Raw genomic sequence first — 17,928 nt, 5'->3', positions numbered from 1 at the left:
ATCAGCAAACTGTGTTGCTAAACCAAACAAACTGCAGCTATGTTCCCCCGCCGTGGTCTGCGTAATTTTCCGCAATTGTCAGATTATTTTTGTTTTGAAACAAAGGCGTATGGCTAAAACTGCAGGATGTTGCTTTTGCGAAACATTAATGTATGGAATAATAACAACTGTGATTTATTCTAAGACTCTTCCCTTAACTGTTTAACCCCAGTGTGACTGTAATCCCTCACCAGCCTGTTATATCTCCCCCTTGTGGGCCTTATGATGACTTTCAACAGAAACCTCTCTCGGATAATCTCAAGAGGGTTGGAATATAAAAGCAGCGACGTGCTTCCGACACTTTATCAGACTCTAGTTAGACCCCATTTAGAATACTGCGTCCAATTTTGGGCTCCACACCTCAGGAAGGACATACTGGCACTGGAGCGTGTCCAGCGGAGATTCACACAAATGATCCCTGGAATGGTAGGCTAACACACGATGAATGGCTGAGGATCCTGGGATTGTATTCATTAGAGTTTAGAAGGTTATGGGGAGACCTATTAGAAACTTACAAGATAATGTTTGGCTTAGAAGGGGTGGACGCTGGGAAGTTGTTTCCGTTAGGTGGGGAGACTAGGACCCCTGGGCACAGTCTTAGAATTAGAGGGGATCGATTCAGAACAGAAATGAGGAGACATTTCTTCAGCCAGAGAGCTGTGGGCCTGTGGATTTCATTACTATGGAGTGCAGTGGAGGCCGGGACGTTAAATGTCTTCAAGGCAGAAATTGATAAATTCTTGATCTCGCAAGGAGTTAAGGGCTACGGGGAGAGTGCGGGTATGTGGAGTTGAAATGCCCATCAGCCATGATTAAATGGTGGAGTGGACTCGATGGGCCAAATGGCCTTACTTCCACTCCTATGTCTAATGGTCTTATGGTCTTATGGATTATTGCTCAAATCCTGATGATGTTGCCCTTCCTAGTTCAACAATCACCTGTTTGTACCGCTGTAACCCTTTCAAATACCCAAGTCACGTTCCCCCTTGTTTCCTTCAGCAGGAGCACATCCAGCTCCAGCAGAGCAGAGTGAATACTGCAAATGTGGACTGGTTACAGGGGGAGGCAATGGCCCAGCGGTATTATAGATGGCTTGTTAATCCATGTAATGTTCCAGGGACCCAGGTTCAAATCTCTGCCATGGTGGGATTTGAATACAATAATAAAACAAATCTGGAATTAGGAAATTAATGATAACCATGAATCCATTGTCAGTTGTTGGAAAAATCCATCTAGTTTATAACATGGGGTGGCATGCTGGTTCAGTGGTTAGCTCGCTGCCTCTCAGCACCAGGAGCCTGGGCTCAATTCCACCCTTGTGTGACTGTCTGTATGGAGTTTGCACACTTTCTTTGAGTCTGCCTGGATTTCCTCTCATTGTCCAAAGAAGTGCTGTTTAGGTGGATTGACCTTGCTAAAATTACCAATACTCTCCAGGGATGTGCAGTCTAGGTGTCCTGCCTGTGGAAAATGCAGGGATAGGGTAGCATTTTGGGCCTGGATGAGATGCTCTCCGGTGTGATAGTGTGCACTTAATGGGCCGAACGGCCTGCTTCCACCCTGTCGGGATTCTGTATGAACGAAAACACTTCAATTACTCAACAGCTCTGGCAGCAATGGAGAGAGCAAAGGATTCCAGCTCTGGAATTCTGACCTCACAATTCAGACTATTTCTGGCGCTTCTATTTCAGAAAAGAGTTGATTTTTTTCCCCAGAAAATGTAGCATTAAACAAAAGGGGCCCGTAAGCAATTTTCTTGGAACCTGTTTTGTGAAATCGGGCAGCCATTTGCAAGGAATGCCTTTATTTGACCTCTTATTTCCAAACTGTACCCCTTAGTTCTTGATTCATTAATAGTTGATGATGGATATATGTTATTTACTTTAATAACTCAAAGTAATTTCCTCTCCTTTCAAAATCTCTCATAGATTCCTACAGCTCAGGAAAGACCCTTCAGCTCATTGATCTAACTGCCACTAAGAGTGCACAAGTCCCAATTTCCTGCGCTTGTCTCATTTCCTTGAATGCGATAGTATATGAAGTGCCCACCCAAATATTTTTTTAAAGGCTGTAAGGTCCCTGGCTTCCACTACCTTGCCAGGCAGTGCATCCCAGTTTTCCACCGCCCTCTGAGTGAAAGGTATTTTGTTCCCAAATCCCCTCTGAATCTCCTGCCCCTTCCTCTAAAACTATACCATCTCGTAATTGACCTCTCAAACAAAGGGAATAGCCGTTTCCTATTCAACTTGCCAAATGTTGCAGAGGGATTAAGATCAGGCCCGTGAACCTCCTGCGCTCTTTGATGTGGGTTCTGCCAGGCATCTTGACCTGAAGTAGCAATGCTTTGGTTATCCTTTGTAACATAAAAAACTATGACATGGAGAAATGGTATTGAAAAATTCAACAAATACTAATAGCAGCTCATGCATATGTAAAGTGAAAAATTTGCTGCCAGAACTTCTGTCTTACCTGAAACAGTTAAGCTTTGTCAAGGCTTAACAGATAATGGCGTGGTTCAGTGTAGAGCATAAATGGATGTCCATATGAATAGATAATTGGGTCCTAATGCTAAGCTCATTATGAATGGCCTACAAAGGGTAAAAGATGCCAAGGGAGCTCAATACCTCTCCCGTGATTCACTCAGGAAGTGGTGTGCGTGCTCATTGAGTCAGGACGTGGGTTAATTCTGAGGCTCTCTGTGTTTTTAGCAGCTAGCCTTTGTCATTCTGCTAAAGGATATTGACAGAGGTAGGGAAAGTGTTAACTTTTTAAAGAATCATGTTGTAGTTTTATCTTGCCACAAGGCTGCAAGAGAGAACAAGGTCACATGACATTGTATCACTTTCTCTAGTACTGTCTCATTGGCACAGTCAGGCTTTGCTCCTTATACTAAACCTTCCCCATGTTCCTGATTCCACCCATTATATTACCTCTTCCCTGCCCTCTGCAACTTTCTAATCGCAATTTCATTTTCACTGGGACAACCTCTGACTACCCAAAACATGTTCTCAGCTCCTTGGGAGGAGATTGGGAATTTCAGTAATCCACGTGGTCTCCCAAAACTGGGCAGAGGGAGAATTGACAAATGGTTATGAATCAGCAGTCAGCCTGTCCCCTGACTCTCTTTGAATGTAATGGCTCTGCTCTGTTTTACCGTGTTAATGATTACTTTCACTATGCGGAAGGTTGCCTGTATATAGTTACCTCTGTTCTGTTTTCAATTTGAATGAGACAAGCCTATGAATCTGGTGTCTGTTCCAGAACTTTTCCATAACAAGCTTAATCCAAATCAAAACTGATTCCACTAGTTGGATGTCCAGTAGTTGTGTGTTTTTCTGATATTTGCCACAGTTTCACATCTGGTAACAGTGCTACTCATCCTCAATCTCCAATCTCCCTCACTTTCTGGAATCTAAGGGGTAACTTTCTCACACAGACAATGGTGCTTATGTGGTGTGAGCTGCCAGAGGAAGTGGTGGAGGCTGGTACAATTACAACATTTAAAAGGCATCTGGATGGGTGTATGAATAGGAAGGGTTTAGAGGGATTTGGGCCAAATGCTCGCAAATGGTATGAGATTTATCTGGGATGTCAGGTCGGCATGAACCAGTTGGACCAAAGAGTCTGTTCCCGTGCTGTATATCTCTGTAACTTAAGAGAGTGGGCCACTGTTAGATTGGAAGTGCTGAGGCCTTTGCTTGAGATTTTGGTGTGAGGAGGCTGAGCAGGGGTAAGAGCAGGTAAAGGCTCCTTAACTCTACTTTATTTCTGACTAGACTGAAGGCAGTGGGGATGACAGGCAGGGAAGTGACTAGCTCCTTTTGCAGGATGTGGGAGATCAGGGAGACTTCCAGTGTCCCTGGTGGCTACACCAGTGAGAAGTCCACCCGGCTGCAGCTCCTAACGGACTGTGTTCGGAAACAGGAACTGGAGCTGGATGCATTCAGGATCCTCCAGGATGCAGAGAACATCATTGATAAGAGCTATAGCAAAGTGGTCACTCCTAAGGTGTAGGCTGCAGGTACCACCAGAAGAGGTAAAGGGGGAAGACAGATGGTGCAGGGTTCCCCTGCGGCCATTCCCCTCAATAACAGGTATAATTTTGGAGGCGGGTGACTTTTCAGGGGCTAGCAGTGGCAGTCAGGTCAGTGGCACTGTGACCAGCTCTGACGGTCAGAGGGAAAGGGTACAGTCAGGCAAAGCTGGCTGACGAGGGATATTGAGGCTCTGGTCAGGAAAAAGAAGAAAGCATACATTGAGTTTAAGCTATGGCCACAAGTGAATCCCTAGATGACTACAAAAAGTGTAGGAGCACACATATGAGGGAACTCAGAAGAGCAGAAAGACGGTATGAGGTTGATCTGGCAGGTAAGGTTAAAGGTAATCCTAAAGGGTTCTATAGCTGTATTCAGAGTAAAAGGGTGCCTAGGGAGAGAATAGCTCCCCTCAAGATCAGCATGGCTGTCTGTGTGTGCAGCCACAGGACTTCGGGGTGTGTGGGGGGGTTCTTTAATGCTATTTCTCCTCAGTGTTTACTGAGGACAGAATCATGGATGTTAAGGAAATCAGGGAAACGAGTGGGGATGTTTTGTACCGTATTATATTACCAGAGAGGAGGTGTTTGCAGTCTTTAAGTGCAATAAGTTGGATAAATCCCCTGGGCCTGATCAAGTCTGTCCTCGGATGTTATGGGAGGCTAGGGAAGAAATTGCAGACACCCTTGTAGGCATTTTTGCTTCATCTTTGACCACTGGTTAAGTTCTGGAAGACTGGAAGGCGGCTAATGTTGTTCCATTGTTTAAGAAAGGTAGCAAAGACAAGCCAGGAAACTACACACAAGCCAGTGAACCTGGCACCATTGTTAGGCAAATTATTGGAGATGATACTGAGTGACAGGATCAGCCAACATTTGGATAGTCAAGGTCTGATTAGGGACAGACAGCATGGACTTGAGCATGGGAAATTGTGTCTGACAAATCTTTTAGAGTTTTTTGAAGAGGTAACCAAGAAGTTGGATGAGGGTAGGGCAATGGGTAGGTCTAGGCCCGAAACATCAGCTTTTGTACTCCTAAGGTGCTGCTTGGCCTGCTGTGTTCATCCAGCTCCACACTTTGTTATCTAGGGTGATGGGTGTTGTCTTTAGGGGCTTTAGTTTGGCCTTTGACAAGGTTCCACATGGCAGGCTGGTCATGAAAGTTAGGTCGCTTGGGATCCAGGGAGAGCTAGCTAATTGGATTCAAAATTAGCTCAATGGTAAGAAGCAGAGGATGATGGTTGAAGGTTGTTCCTCAGACTGGAGGCCTGTGACTTGTGATATGCTACAGGGGTCAGTGCTGGGGCTATTTGTTATTTACATAAATGATCTGGATGTGAATGTACAAGGCATTATTAGTAAGTTTGCGGATGATATAAAATTAGGAGGTATCGTTGATAGCGAGGAAGGTTATCAAAAATTACAGAGGGATCTCGATCAGATGGGGAAGTGGGCTGAGGATTGGCAAATGTAATTCAACACAGATAAGTGTGAGGTATTGCACTTTGGAAAGTCAAACCAAGGTAGGCCTTATACAGTAAATTGCAAGGTGTTGAGGAGTGTTGTGGAACAGAGGGACCTAGGAGTACAAACAGATAGTTCATTGAAAGCAGCATCACAGATGGACAGGGTGGTGAAGAAAGCATTCAGCATGCTGGCCTTCATTAGTTGAGACATTGAGTATAGGGGTTGGGATGGTATGTGACAGTTGTATAAGTCATTGGTGAGGGTGCAGTTAATACAGTTTTGGTCATCCTGTTATAGGAAAGACATAGTTAAACTGGAAACTGTGTGTAGAAGATTTATGAGGATGTTGTCAGGTATGGTAGGCCTGAGTTATAGGGAGAGATTGGCCAGGATAGGATCAACCAGTTTATTCTTCGGAATGTAGGTGAATGAGGGGTGACCTTATTGAGGTGTATAAAATGGTGAGGGGCCTAGATTGAATGAACGCTATAGTCATTTTTCTAGGGATGAGGAATTGAAAACTAGATGGTATGGGTTTAAGGTGAGAGGGGATAAATTTAAGGACCTGAGGGGTAACTTCTTCATGCAGAAAGTAGTGTGTGTATTGAAAGGGCTGCCAGAGAAATGTTTGAAGCAGGTACACAGCAGCATTTTCTAAACATTTGGATAAGTACATGGATGGGTGGTGTTTAGAGGGATATTGACCAAATACGGGCAATTGGAACTGGCTCAGTGGGCACCGTGGTCAGCATGGCCCAGTTTGGGCTGAAGGGCCTGTTTCCATGTCGTATTACTCTATAACTGTATGATTCTAAGTCATTGTCATACAGTATTTGTAAGTCAGAGAGCAGGGAGTTCTGTTCTCAAGTCTCTTTCTCATAAAGAGCTCATGTGCTGCCAAAGCCATTTTGGAGTAGAATTGATCGTAGTGATTACAGTTAATTATAGAAGTTGTCGTAGGTCAGAGTGATTTAAAAAATCACTTATTTTCTCAAAAGGCCTCTGTTATGCTTCTTCCTAGAATCATGCATTGCCTTATCTTAGGGGCTGATGCTAAAGGAGATTGATAAAAGTGGACTTTGAACAGATGTTCCCCTTTTGTGGAACAGTCTCAAACAAGAAGCCATAGATGTACAGTGAGAGGAAGTACATTCAAAATGAGATGAGGAGGAACTACTGCTCTCGGAGGTTGGTGAATCAGTGGAACTCACTGCCTCACAGTAAAGTGGAGGGAGAATCAATCAAATAATTCAAGAAAGAAATAGATACGTTTCTGATGAAAAGTGGGATAAGTATGGGGAGCAGGCAGGGAAGTGGAGTTGAAAACAGGATAAGCTCAGCCATGATCTTGTTAAACAGCAGAGCAGGCTCAAAGGGTTGACTTGCACCCTACCACTCCTAATTCCAATGTTCCTATGTTCCTACATTCCTGATGTAAGGGTCCATCGATAACACACAAATTAGTCAAGAACTTTCTGGCTTGTTTTACCAAATCCATGAATGTCTAGAGGTCGATCATGTTCTGAGAAGCTGGAAAATTCCTTCATCGTGATGTCATTGTGGATCAATGATGACACCGGATGTTTCTCCAGTATGTCCAAAGAAATACTGAACTCAGTTTTCAGTTGGTGGCTATCCACATTCCTTGATGACTGCAAGTTTTGCTTCTCATTGTGGCGGCAGTGCTCACACTCCATTGACGCGATCTGTCTGAGTGGATCTATGGATCAGGACATCATCCCTGTGACATGCGACTATGCCCTGGTAGTGGATAACAGGGATTCTTCAGCAAAGAGTGGTTGCCAAAAGCCACTGGTTAGTGAAGACATTCTGCTTGGTGAAGATTGAGCTTTTGCCCAGCTTTGCCAAGCTCTTGTCCACGTGACATATGATGAACTTAGCCTTCAACTACTTTGCACAGCTGTAAGATCTGCATAGATTATGCTAGATCCATTGGGTTTTGGCACTAGATCACCCCTGTGCACCTGATTGTCAGTTCAGTCATTGATGAAACAACCCCTTATTTTGACAGGCAGTCAATTTCTGTTGATACGTTGAGCTTTTCTGGGTTAAAATGAACGCAGTGGATTTATTTCCCAGTGTAGAATGATATGATTTGCTGTTTTCAGCTTCCTTAGCCCTGTGACCAGCCATGGCAATTCAACTCATAAGATTTGAGATCATTCTTGGTTTCCACTCTCTCTACTCAGCAAATCAGATGTGAATCAGCACAGATTTTCCCTGCTTAAGAGTGAACAGCTCTGGTTTAGGATCACATGCAAGGTTTCTGCAATTTTTCTGTCTCTGTATTCTTGAGTTGTATCCAGTTGTCCTATGAGCTTAAGTTGTATACCACCTGACCATGTAGTTTTGTACATGATGGCGATGCGGCAGATTTCTCCAACTTTGATTCATTGTCAGAAATTGGGGTTGGTTAGTTCAGTTGGCTGGATGGCTGGTTCATGATATTGGCAGCATTGTCGGTTCAATTCCCATACTGGCTGAGGTCACCCCAAAAGCACTGCCTTTTCAGCATTGCCCCTTGTCTGAGATACAGCAACCCTCATATTAAACTCATGCCACTCATTTCTCTCTAACGAGACAAACCATTGTCCTCTGAGACGATGGCAACTTTCAGCAGGAGAAAGAACTGAAACTGTTGCATTGGTGTTTAAGTTAGCATATGCTTTGTTTCCTTTACTAGGAGATCAGTACTCCGATAACATCCACTTAAGCCCTCAATCTTACCAATGCAAGGTTTCTCAATATTACTGACATCTTCCATTTCATAGGTCTTGCCACCATTCCAAAGCTTCTCTTTAGTTTTAACAGGCTCCGTTTTGTGACACCCAGCTTGGTAGTCCCTTTCTTCTGGCAAAATTGTCTTTCAGCCTATTTGGCAGAACAGTTTCAGCATCTGTGTCTTTTTTCCACCACACCAATAAAATGATTCGAGGTGGTTGATAGGTACACTTCCTGCACCTTCTGTTAATTTTATAGTAGTATCTTTGCTTTTAGTCTAAAAGTACTCCACAGAGTCCATCATTTCTGGGATATATCTGTCTCTGTCATCCCCAAACCCTTGATTTATTTTCAGGTTGCTTCAGTTGAATTGTCTTTGTTAATATTAGGTCATCCCTCTGCTATAAGTATTCAGACAATGCTTCATCTAAGACTCCGATAACAATTTTATTCCTGATTAATTTTTCTGACATACACAGTTCTCTGCAAGTGTGTACAGATTGTTGATAGAAGTATCAATAATTTCCACTTGCCGTTGGATACACGTAGAAAATCTAGCTGTCTTGACAATGGTATTATTTTGAAGATTAATGCAAGCATCAAGTCCTTTTGTTAACATTGTCTTCCTCAACCCTTTGCCTGACTAGGATATTGCCTGCACAGCTCCTAATAACGTGCTGACCTCCTTAAGCCCCAGCTTTCAGGGAGGCCTGATGCGATACTTTATAAATCTTCAGTATCATTTCAATCATGGTTGCGTTGTTGCATTCGGGCCCACAATCTGCTTCAAATGTTTTGCTGACGACTTTTCCATATTGCTTTATCACTTGCTTCCACCATACAATGGATTCATTGCGCTTTGAAAGAATATTTATAACATCTGCTCAGGCAAGGAACACGCTGACTTTATTTAAGAAACATTTTACCCTGGCTCTGACTTACCACGCTGGTAAAAGTGAAAACAAGATTATATGACATTGTGTCATTTCCTGTAGTTCATATATATTGTGCTTCATTAATGTGAAAGGCAAAGTCTCTTGTTGCACAATGGTAGTGTCCCTACCTCTGAACCAGGAGACCCAGGGTCAAGTTCCGCATGCCCCAGAGGTGTGCAATAACATCCCTGAATAGGTTGGTTAAAAAAAGTCTTTAAAAAGATAAAGTTGCCATCATCCTGAACCATAGGGCTGCTCTTTCATTAGAGAGTCATGACTGCTGGTGGTTTATCCTGAAAGTCACCACATGAAGGAGAGCCATTGAGTGATACAGCATGGAAACAGGCCCTCCAGTCCAACCTGTCGACAATGGCCAGATATTCAATTGGACCTATGTCCCTCTCAGCCCTTCCTATTCATGTACCATTTAAATGTTGTAATTGGGTTACAAAGCAGATCCTTCATGGTAACTTCAGCCTGTGCAGATATCAAACCCATGTTGTTGACATCACTCTGCTTTGTAAGCCAGTTGTCCAACCAAATGAGCTAATGCCCTGTGTGCCAAAGCTGACACTTCTATTTCTGATAAAGGGGAATCAAAGGTTATAGGGAAAGGGTGGGAAAACTGGATACAAGGAATATCAGATCAGCTATGATCATTTAGATTAGATTCCCTACGGTGTGGAAACAGGCCCTTTGGCCCAACAAGTCCACACCACCCCTTGAAGCATCCCACCCAGACCCATCCCCCTATAACAAACACACCCCTGAACACTACAGGCAATTTAGCATGGCCAATCCACCTAGCCTGCACATCTTTGGACTGTGGGAGGAAACCGGAGTACCCGGAGGAAACCCACGCAGACACAGGGAGAATGTGCAAACTCCACACAGACAGTCACCCAAGGCGGGAATCGAACCCGGGTCCCTGGTACTGGGAGGCTGCAGTGCTCACCGCTGTGCCACCATGCCGCCCATATTGAATGACAGAGTAGAGGGCTGAATGACCTACTCCTGTTTTTATTTCTTATGGTCTTACGGTCTTAATGCATCATTTACAGGCATAGCACAGAAGGGCAACTAATAAAGCAAATTGCACTGCTACATATCCCAGTGGTAATGCCAGATTATATACAAAATCTGTACAGTAGCACATTATTCCCTTTGCATCAAATAAATAACATTGTTATTCGATCAAGGAAATGCACTTACTTAATCTTTTGTTCAAAGGCTATTATCTAATCTTTAAATAAATGACACAAACACTTTTAATTTATTCCAGGGGGTTTAGACCTTTAGGAACCACATATCTCCATGCCAACTGAGTTCAGAAACAGGCCTATGGATTTTATGGGAACCATGGAAACAATTTTGAAAAATGACTTGAAGGCAAAGGGTTTAAATCAAGTCTATGTCGGTGTGACATGAGCTGTTTCAAAGGCATTCTGCCTGGAGGAGCTGCACAGCACACATCTAATCAAGTTCTCCTGAAGTGAGAAATCAGTTGTTAAACAGTCTACAGCAGTCATAGTGAGCTATTAATTCAGAACACCATTGGTATAGCCCTGGTCATGTCTCTCATGCAAAGACAAAAGCAAAATAAATTTCTAACTGAAATAACTTAAAGATTTCTTTTTTTCCCAATTACTAGGGGATAAGGAAAATGCTGTTCCGAATGTATGCAGTGTAAATAAACATTCATAGCGAACCTGTGCACCCACAGTGTAAATTATCAGTACTTTGTCACTTAATTACCATTCCCCTACCTGTCTCATTGAGATTGATAAAGTGGCCCTCACAAACACTTTGGACATTCCTCATGTTTTAAGTTGATGCTGTGCTTCAGTACAAACTGAATTCTTTACCATAACATTGTGGTGTGTGACCTTGTTTACCACAGTGTATACAGAGCAGAGAAAGATGATCAATGGCATTTCCATAGACACAATGAGATGGTCAGCCTTTGCAGGCTCGGCAGGGAATTAGGAAGACAAAAGGACACTATTGCAAATGGTTTGGAGTACAACGAATAAAGCAGTCTGCTATAATTGTATAGCATTTTGGTGAGTCCACACTTGGAGTACTCCAGATATGAGGCAGGATATACTTGTCTTGGGGCTGGCACAAACAAACATTCACTGCATTGGTTCCTGGTTTTGGAGAATTGTCCTGTGATGACAGGCTGAGTAAATTGGGCCAATACTCTCAGCAGGTGGGAAGAATTAAAGGCGATCTAACTGAACTTTACAGGATTCTCAGGGGGCTTGAGACAGTAGATACTGAGAGGTTGTTTCCTCTGTCTGAGGAACCAGGGACATAGGGGCCTAAACTCAGAACTGATTAGCAATAAGGGAGAACTGAGATGAGGAGGCGTTTCATTTACGTATTGCATCTGTTGCTTTCGATGTAGGCTCCTCTATGTCGGGGAAACCGAATGCAGACTAGCGGACCAGTTTGCAGAGAATCTGAGTTCTGCATGTACCAACCAACCCAAACTTCTGGTTGCCATCCATTTTAATTCCCACTCCCCGAGCAACATGTCCATCCTTGGCCTCCTCCACTATCAAAGTGAGGCCAAACGTAAACTGGAGGAACAACACCTGACATTTCACCTTGGGACATTTCTGCCTAGTGGCCTCAATATTGATTCACCAGCTTCAAAATCCCTCCACCCCCAGCCTTATCCCATCTCCAGCTTCCCTATCCTGTTCTAACCTGTGCATTTTCCTACTCACCTATCTGCTGCACTCTTCCTACTGACCAATCACCATAACCCTCTACCTGCATCTACCTATCACCATCCCACCCACCTTTCCCCATCCCCTCTCCCTTCATTTACTTCTGGGCTCCCACCCCCTCCCCAGTCTTGATGAAAGGTTTTGGCCCAAAATGTTGAGTTCCTGCTCTTCGGATGCTGTCTGACCTGTTGTGTTTGTCCCGCTGCATGTTTGTTGACCTTAAAATATTGAGGGTCTTTATTGACCCTTTCAACCAAGCTGCTTTCTTTTCAAACTGGTCCATGCCTCTCATAATCTGATACACCTCTACCTGGTCCCCCGTCAGCTTTTTCTACTTCAGCATAAACAACCTGAGCTTATCGAGCCTGTCTTCATAGCTGAAGTGCTCCTTCCACATCAATTCTTCAGCCCATTGGGGAATAGTTCCTAACATGTGTTTTGGATTTTGCTTCTTTAATATGGTATCTGCCAGTGTTAGGAATGCATGATGCTTTAAGAATAAAACAGAACAACTCCAGAGTTGATCAAGAGGTAATAATGCTGATTGGATTTTGAATTTAAGAGCTGTTTTTTTCTCCAGTCCTCCTTCCATGTCCTCAGAGAAAAAGCAAATGGTGTCCATCAAAACTCTTGAAGCTTTTAGAACGAAGTGGGCACTGGGCAGGCTGGAAAATCGGTCTATTTAGTTGCTTCTTCATTCCCTATCCGCTTCTGTCTTCAATATTGTTGCACTATTTAATACTTGATCATTAGTATACAGGTCATCTGGTAAGTGGTAAAGATAAAGCATCCAGAGCTCTGTAGTAGCACCTCTGAAGAGAAAAGAGAAAGAAGGAGAAACTGGGTTCTTCCCCAATGGGGAATTGACTGTTGGAACAGGGAAATGGTCCGTAAGGAAAATATGGAAACTGGCGTTGATGCTAAACTGGCAGATTCACAATGAAACCCTTACAATCTCTAAATGTCTTTTGCTGCTTAGGTCAACAAATCAGTCTCTTAAACAGTGTTATGACCCTGGCTGACGATAATATTGCACAGGTCAGATCTGAGAGTGAAATTTGGCCTGATGGAGCCTGGCTTTTTTAAACTGTGGAGATCAGTTAATGAACCACTTTGCACGTGCAGTTTTAACACAAAGAATAAAATGTTTATTAAACAAGAAAAATATGAACAACATTATACTTGATAAAGCAAAAGGTTGGAAAGATTTCACTCTCGACATCAGAAAATGATTCAAATTCGCATTAATCTTTTCATTCTTGCAATATTCATATAAACATTCAACCCTGAGTCATGAATTACCTCTAATTCCACGGTAAGACTTCTTGCTCAGACTCAGCCTAGAACAGCTGCGCTGTTCTCCTTTTGGCAGTTTTCTGTGCATGCTTTTATCATTCAGCATCTATCCCAGGCACGAAAAACAAACTACAAAATAAATACACTGTCCTTTAATTCCAGGGCAACTACATGAGATCCTTAAATCCAGTGCCCAGTAGTACTTCACTGTCTGGCTTACATCATGCTAAATTTGTGAATGATTCTGCCTCGCTCCGTATGTCATTGGTCACTACACCTAATCAAGCAGTTTCTTTGCTTGACCATTTTTCTTCAAATGCAATGAACCATTCACCTCGAGGATTTAAAACCACATTAAAATATATATTGAGGAGACAAATCTTCTTGCAGAAACTGCAGGCTAAATCACTCCTAAATGAAACTGTAATAATGACTAATTATGACTGTCTCTTAATATACAAAATATATTGTCAATTTAAAAATACTAATTGTATTGAATCTTCCTTTAAGGCTGAATTAATTGATACACACAGGACAGACACAAGTATGTATTTGTGTTTGTTTAGATACACACATATGTGTGTGGACAAACACAGACAAAATCCAAAGAGAGGAAGGGTATCACCTGCAAACTAAAGCTTTTGCTACCAATTGTTATTGCAGACATTGGTCCTACGTCTGCGGGACAACATGATAAAGATGGGTGCGGAATTGAAACAAGCAGGCGAGGCTGAGGCTCGGGAGAAGGAGACTGCAAAACGTGTCCAACAGCGGATGGAGGAGATGAAAACAGAGATGGATGACCTTGTTGAGAGGGAGCAGGAAGCTTCTCGAAGATGTATGGAACTGGTAAGTACATCCAATTCAAACTCAACTCATCAAACAGAGGGGGGAAGGTACAAGTTCTAGATATACACAGGTGGTCGGCAAATCAAAAAGGAAAAACATCTTAATATTTTGGCTGGAATCATTCATTGAAACTAATACAGGCTGAAAGTTTATTAACATGATCTCCCCGAGAGGTTATGTTAATTTAGTTGGTGATATCTTTTCACTCTCATTTGTGCAGAATGAAGTGATTCACAAATTTCTGTGCTCAAATTTAAAATTGAGCCTGTTGATTCTAACTTTAATTTGCAAGAATCGCAGTTTGATTCATCCACGTACTTCTCTTTCTTTTGCTGAATGACAATAAGGTTCAGTTGCAAACTGATAGAGTAACATCAATCTATAGTTTCATCATCATTCTATTTTGGTCAACTTATGCTATAAATGCTCTTCCATTTGGTTTTTGAAGTAATAGATGCCAAAGTGTCAGCTGCAATAACCTTTCACCTTATTAATATCTTTAGGAAGACTTCAGCTCATCTGCTTCACCAATTATACTGTTTGAAGATTTTCACAAAAAATTGAGTCAGGGACATTTTGAGTGAAGGGTTATGTACAGGAGATAAACCTTCGTAGCAGGATTAAGAAAAAATGTTTGTGTTAATACACTGAATTCTATAATCTGAGGATGTCCCAAAGTCATAATATTAATAGTTATTCACTCTTGCAAGGTATACTATTTATTCAAAGAAGCTGTCTCACAAACAATAATCTTAGGAATCCTACAGTGTGGAAACAGGCCATTTGGCCCAACAAGTCCACACCAACCCTCCAAAGAGCATCCCAGCCAGACCCATCCCCCTAGCCTTTCCCTGTAACCCTGCATTTCCCATGGCTAACACACCTAACTTCACATCCCTGAACACTATGGACAATTTAGCACGGCCAATCCACCTAGCCCGCACATTTTTGGACTATGGGAGGAAACCAGAGCACCCAGTGGAAACCCACACAGGCACATGGAGAACATGAAAACCCCACACAGACATTCACCCGAGGGTGGAATCAAACCCAGGTCCCTGGCGCTGTGAGGCATCAGTGCTAACCACTGAGCCACCGTGCCATGTACATAGAACATAGAACATAGAACAGTACAGCACAGAACAGGCCCTTCAGCCCACAATGTTGTGCCGACCATTGATCCTCATGTATGCACCCTCAAATTTCAGTGACCATATGCATGTCCAGCAGTCTCTTAAATGACCCCAATGACCTTGCTTCCACAACTGCTGTTGGCAACGCATTCCATGCTCTCACAACTCTCTGTGTAAAGAACCCGCCTCTGACATCCCCTCTATACTTTCCACCAACCAGCTTAAAACTATGACCCCTCATGCTAGCCATTTCTGCCCTGGGAAATAGTCTCTGGCTATCAACTCTATCTATGCCTCTCATTATCTTGTATACCTCAATTAGGTCTCCTCTCCTCCTCCTTTTCTCCATGAAAAGAGACCGAGCTCAGTCAACCTCTCTTCATAAGATAAGCCCTCCAGTCCAGGCAGCATCCTGGTAAACCTCCTCTGAACCGTCTCCAAAGCATCCACATCTTTCCTATAATACGGCGACCAGAACTGGACGCAGTATTCCAAGTGCGGTCTAACCAAAGTTTTATAGTGCTGCAACAAGATCTGACGACTCTTAAACTCAATCCCCCTGTTAATGAAAGCCAAAACACCATATGCTTTCTTAACAACCCTGTCCACTTGGGTGGCCATTTTAAGGGATCTATGTATCTGCACACCAAGATCCCTCTGTTCCTCCACACTGCCAAGAATCCTATCCTTAATCCTGTACTCAGCTTTCAAATTCGACCTTCCAAAATGCATCACCTCGCATTTATCCAGGTTGAACTCCATCTGCCACCTCTCAGCCCATCTCTGCATCCTGTCAATGTCCCGCTGCAGCCTACAACAGCCCGCTACACTGTCAACGACACCTCCGACCTTTGTGTCGTCTGCAAACTTGCTGACCCATCCTTCAATCCCCTCATCCAAGTCATTAATAAAAATTACAAACAGTAGAGGCCCAAGGACAGAGCCCTGTGGAACTCCACTCACCACTGTGATGGTGATAATGTGATGATGACTTGGATTAGAGTAGTTTGGATTACGCATTGGTGTGCAAATGTTGGTGAGAACACTGGGGTCAGCTCCTCCATTTTTCTTTGAAATGGCACGATGGGATTTTGTGTAGTTACTAGAGCAACATAATGAATGTGTAACAAAGAACAGAAATTGCTGGAGAAACTCATGTTGCCGGACCTGCAGCGTTTCTTCAGCAATTTCTGTTTTTGTTTCCAATGTTCATCATCCATAGTTTTTTGTTTTATTTTAATAAATAGTGTGTATGTTCCGTCATCGTTTTGGCTGGTCACCACACTGGGATGATTAATTGTTTGAGTTGATCATTAACTGTTTACCATATACCTAATGGTATGGTAGCATTTGGGTTTTGCTGTGAACTCTCTGGATAATTTTTTTGAATTCATATATGGGTGTTGGTTTCGCTGGCTAAGGTAGATTCTTGTTCATTCCTACTAGCCCTGTGGAAGGTGGTCACCCAGACTGTTGTTCGGTAGGGTGTTCCATGATGATGACCTTGTGACAGCAAAAGAATAGCAATATAACTCCAAGTAACGATGGTGTGTGGCTTGGAGGAGAAACTCCACTGGGTGGGGATGTTCCCATGTATCTGAATAGAATTCCTACAGTGTGTCAACAGGCCAATCAGCCCATTCAGTCCACACCCACTTGCCAAAGAGCATCTGACCCAGACATACCTCCCTACTCTATAACCCTGTGTTTGCCCATGGTTAACTCACCTAACCTATACATCCCTGGACACTATGGGCAATTTAGCATCGCCAATCCACCTAACCTGCATATCTTTGGACTGTTGCAGGAAACCCATGCAGACACAAGGAGAACATACAAACTCCACATGGACAGTTGCCTGAGGCTGGAATCAAACCTAAGGCCCCTGACTGTGTGAGTCTGCAGTGATAACCACTGAGCCACTGTGCTGGCCCAAAAAAAAATCTCTTCCTCTTATACTTCGAGGTGGAGAGAGGTTTGGAAGGAGTTGTGGAAGTTGTCTGTCAGAGGAACTGCGTGTGATTTGTAAATGATGCACACTGCTGCCACTGCTTTTCAATAGTGACAGAAAGAAATGTCTGAATGTAACGGATGCCAGTCAAGCTGCCTGATTTTTCCTGGATGGTGCTGAGCTTTCTGAGTGTTGCTGGAGCTGCACTCATAGAGACGAATGCAGAGGTTGATGCCTGAAATAACTGCACAGAGGCCTGTATCCCTTCATCAAGTCACCCTTTATCTACTATTGCACAGTACCCTGGCTTTGACCAGCCAACTCAAAGTCAGTCCCCCTGGGCTGAAGAGACTCTAATCCCCTGGTTATATTGGTCAACCAGAACTTTTCTGATTTAGTGATAATGGGAACTACAGATGCTGTAGAATCCAAGATAACAAAGTGTGGAGCTGGATGAACACAGCAGGCCAAGCAGCATCTCAGGAGCACAAAAGCTGATGTTTCGGGCCTAGACCCTTCATCAGAGAGGGGGATGGGGAGAGGGAACTGGAATAAATAGGGAGAGAGGGGGAGGCAGACCGAAGATGGAGAAAAAAGAAGATAGGTGGAGAGAGTATAGGTGGGGAGGTAGGGAGGGGATAGGTCAGACCAGGGAAGACGGACAGGTCAAGGAGGTGGGATGAGGTGGTAGGTAGGAAATGGAGGTGCGGCTTGAGGTGGGAGGAAGGGATGGGTGGGAGGAAGA

The 17,928-nt window shown here is 43.4% G+C and overlaps 1 protein-coding gene across 6 annotated transcripts in view; it reads left to right on the top strand.

Annotated features, from left to right (window-relative positions):
- The window catches only part of LOC125464294 (unconventional myosin-XVIIIb-like), a 370,537-nt gene that overhangs the window by 304,432 nt on the left and 48,177 nt on the right, over window positions 1-17,928 (top strand). For all 6 annotated transcript variants that reach the window (XM_059654944.1, XM_059654945.1, XM_059654940.1 and 3 more), the window contains one exon: window positions 13,914-14,099. In XM_059654944.1, the coding sequence (XP_059510927.1) occupies window positions 13,914-14,099 (186 nt within the window). The remainder of the gene's footprint in view (window positions 1-13,913; window positions 14,100-17,928) is intronic.

Source organism: Stegostoma tigrinum, chromosome 26 (assembly GCF_030684315.1).
Source record: "Stegostoma tigrinum isolate sSteTig4 chromosome 26, sSteTig4.hap1, whole genome shotgun sequence".
NCBI classification, from domain to species: Eukaryota; Metazoa; Chordata; class Chondrichthyes; order Orectolobiformes; family Stegostomatidae; genus Stegostoma; species Stegostoma tigrinum.
This window is presented reverse-complemented; position numbering and strand designations above follow the sequence as displayed.